General features: G+C 62.5%; 1 protein-coding gene across 1 annotated transcript in view; it reads right to left on the bottom strand.

Moving 5' to 3' along the window:
• Window positions 1-2,037: 2,037 nt before the first annotated feature.
• Window positions 2,038-2,637, bottom strand: part of GAREM2 (GRB2 associated regulator of MAPK1 subtype 2) — a 15,744-nt gene continuing 15,144 nt past the window's right edge. Inside the window, exon 7 of the mRNA XM_019520682.1 lies at window positions 2,038-2,630. Coding sequence (XP_019376227.1) covers window positions 2,481-2,630 — 150 coding nt within the window. The 3' untranslated portion in view covers window positions 2,038-2,480. The remainder of the gene's footprint in view (window positions 2,631-2,637) is intronic.

Raw genomic sequence — 2,637 nt, 5'->3', positions numbered from 1 at the left:
TCTCAGACTCCGTCTGTGTGATACGCTGTTGGGCCAGGCACACAGCCTCGGGGTGGAAGGGGGCTGTGCTCAGCCAGGGAGGGTGGTGAGGGTGGCCACACTCCCCTACCTCAAAGCCAGCCTGTTGCTCTGTGCATCCAGGCTGCTGGCAGCTGAACAAAGCCCCTTCCCTGCCTCGATCACCTCTGGCATGGATCAGTCTGTCCACAGGAGCCATGGCGCTGCTGTCTGCTCGGCCGCCAGATGGGCCCTGCTGTAATTGCCCATCCATCCTGTGCCGGCCAGACGGGGCCCCCACGGGGAGAGCTTAATTCAAACTAAAAGGCTTTAAATCTCTGCCCACCTGTCACTAATTGCCAGGCAGCTCCCCTTCCCCGCCCCCCTTCCTGCCATGGGGCTGCCTGGATCACAGCAGCCCCACTCTTCATGGTGGCAGGGCAGAACCAGGCAGCGCTGGGGCTGGGGCTGTCGCTGTCTTGCCTCCCTGAGCCCCCTTTGCAAGGCTAATCTCATGCTGAGAAGCCCCACTTGTGCTGGCTGCTCTGACCTTGAGCTGCAGGCTCTGCCTGTCTGGAGGAAGCTCCTTTGATCTCAGGTGCCGCCTATCTCCAGCGTCAGGGACACAGAGGCAACTCCCCTGAGGCTGCAGTGCAGCGCCAACCCCTGGCAGCAGTCGCAGAGCTGCGGCAGAGGGCTCCAGCCACAACCCATGGAGGTAACAACTTCCACTGCAGCATTCGAGGCCTGTTCCCTGTGCATGTGCAGGGGTGGGGCAGTGCCTATGAGCCAGAGCTGCTGGCTCTGCCCATGGCAGCCCCACTCGGCTCTGCCCCAGCCTGTCTGCCGCTCCCCGGTCTCCAGCTGTTTCTGCCCTTCCTCACACTTGTGCTGCAGCCCTTCAGGCCTCTGCTGCCCCAGGCACATGACAGATGCCATTCTCCTTGTCACCCCGATGCCCTAGGACCTCTGCTTCCCTGCCTGGGTGCCTGCCTAGCCCTGCCTTGTAGCCCCAGCCTCTTGCCTAGATGCTTCCTAGCAGGAGCCCTTGGATTTAAGCCCTTGGATACCTGCACCCAGGTGGACTGTGGAGCAGGGGTTGGTGCCAGTCCCTGGGGCAGCAGTGGAGGCCAGCCCCAGTGAACTTGGGCAGAGGGCTGCCCTGGGTCGATACTCCCTGTCGTGGGTGCGGGCTATACCCTCCCACCCGCTCCTTGCATGCACGGTGTCCCCGGCTCTCTTTCTCGGTCGTTTATTTCTCTAATCCACATGGATTAAGTGAAAACAGTAGAAACACGCCCCAGGCTTGCCCAGCACCACCAGGCCCTGGCTGCTCTCATCCTCCCAGGGTAGACAAGGGGGAGGGAAGGGAGCAGGGCCTGCAGCATTATCATCAGCCCCAGCTGGGCCAGGATTAGTTGGGGGTCATTTTAGTCCCAATTACAGGAGGGAACTGGGTGAGCACAGGGCTGTGCCCTACGGCAGGTGGGTGCCCACGCATGCCCCTCTCTGCTAGGAAGGGGGCTGAGAAGGAGACACCCTCTCCCATATTGCAGGTAGGAGGTGGTCTCTGCCAGCTGTCTCCTAGGCAAGGGGTGCCGGCTTCCCTGAGGCTTCCCATGCACTCGCCTACCTCTGTGTGCCCTCAGGGGTGCCCAGGAAGGGGCCATGGCCAGCATAGCTGCGGGGCTGGTGCAGAGCACCAGGGACTCACCAGCTATATTCCCTCTTGTGAGGGAGTCCCAGAGTCTCTGCAGCACTGAGACACCTGCCCCCAGCCTGGCCCCAGACCAGGGGTGGCAACCCACCATCTCCATCTTCACCCTCCTTGGGCCTAGTCCCTGCTGGCCTAGGCTCTGACAGCCACGCTCAGGGTGGGGGGACAAGGGTGGGCAACACAGGGTCTGTGCAAGTCCAGGGGGCAGCTGCGGGGACAGGTCCTGGGACCCAGCTTCATGCACCATGAGAGCAGCATTTCTTGCCCCAGGGGCAGGGCTGCCTCCACCACAACCTGTGCAGCACCCAGCCCAGGTCCCCAGCCCCCTGCCAGGCCCAGGTTCACAGGCAGCTTTAGAGGGGGGCCTGGAGAGGAGAGAGAGATGCTAACCAGGAAGGAGGAGGGCGCAATGTGAAGGAAGGCAAACGGCATGGCAGCACCACCCCAGCAGGATGGAGGAGGAGTTCCCCCTGCCTTGACTAGGGCAACAAGGCATTAAACCAGAATCCCCTTCCCCAAATTGAGGACAGGCAGGGAGCAGCTGGCACCCTGCAGCTGATGCAGGAGCATCCTGTCCCCCACATGATCTGAGCCCCGTGCACATGGCATCCCACTCGAGCAGGGAACACCAGGCGTGGGGCCACCGCTGTAGGTGGAGGGGGTCTAATACCCCCCTGACCCCTTGCCCACGGCGCAGCCCAGAGGCTCACGGGTCCGGTCCATCCCTAGGGGCCCCAACTGACTGACAGGGGACCCCGGCGTCCGGCTAGATCTTGGGCCGCCAGCCCTTGATAAACTGCATGATCTTCTTGACCTGGAGCTTGGTGAGCTTGAAGTCATCGGCCAGGATCTCCTCAGTGAGCTGCACGAAGATGCTGCCGTCGATGCGCCCCCGCGAGAAGAAGCTCACCACGTCCTCAGAC

This window comes from Gavialis gangeticus, unplaced genomic scaffold (genome assembly GCF_001723915.1).
Source record: "Gavialis gangeticus isolate Ggan-Ray unplaced genomic scaffold, GavGan_comp1, whole genome shotgun sequence".
Classification (NCBI taxonomy): domain Eukaryota; kingdom Metazoa; phylum Chordata; order Crocodylia; family Gavialidae; genus Gavialis; species Gavialis gangeticus.
This window is presented reverse-complemented; position numbering and strand designations above follow the sequence as displayed.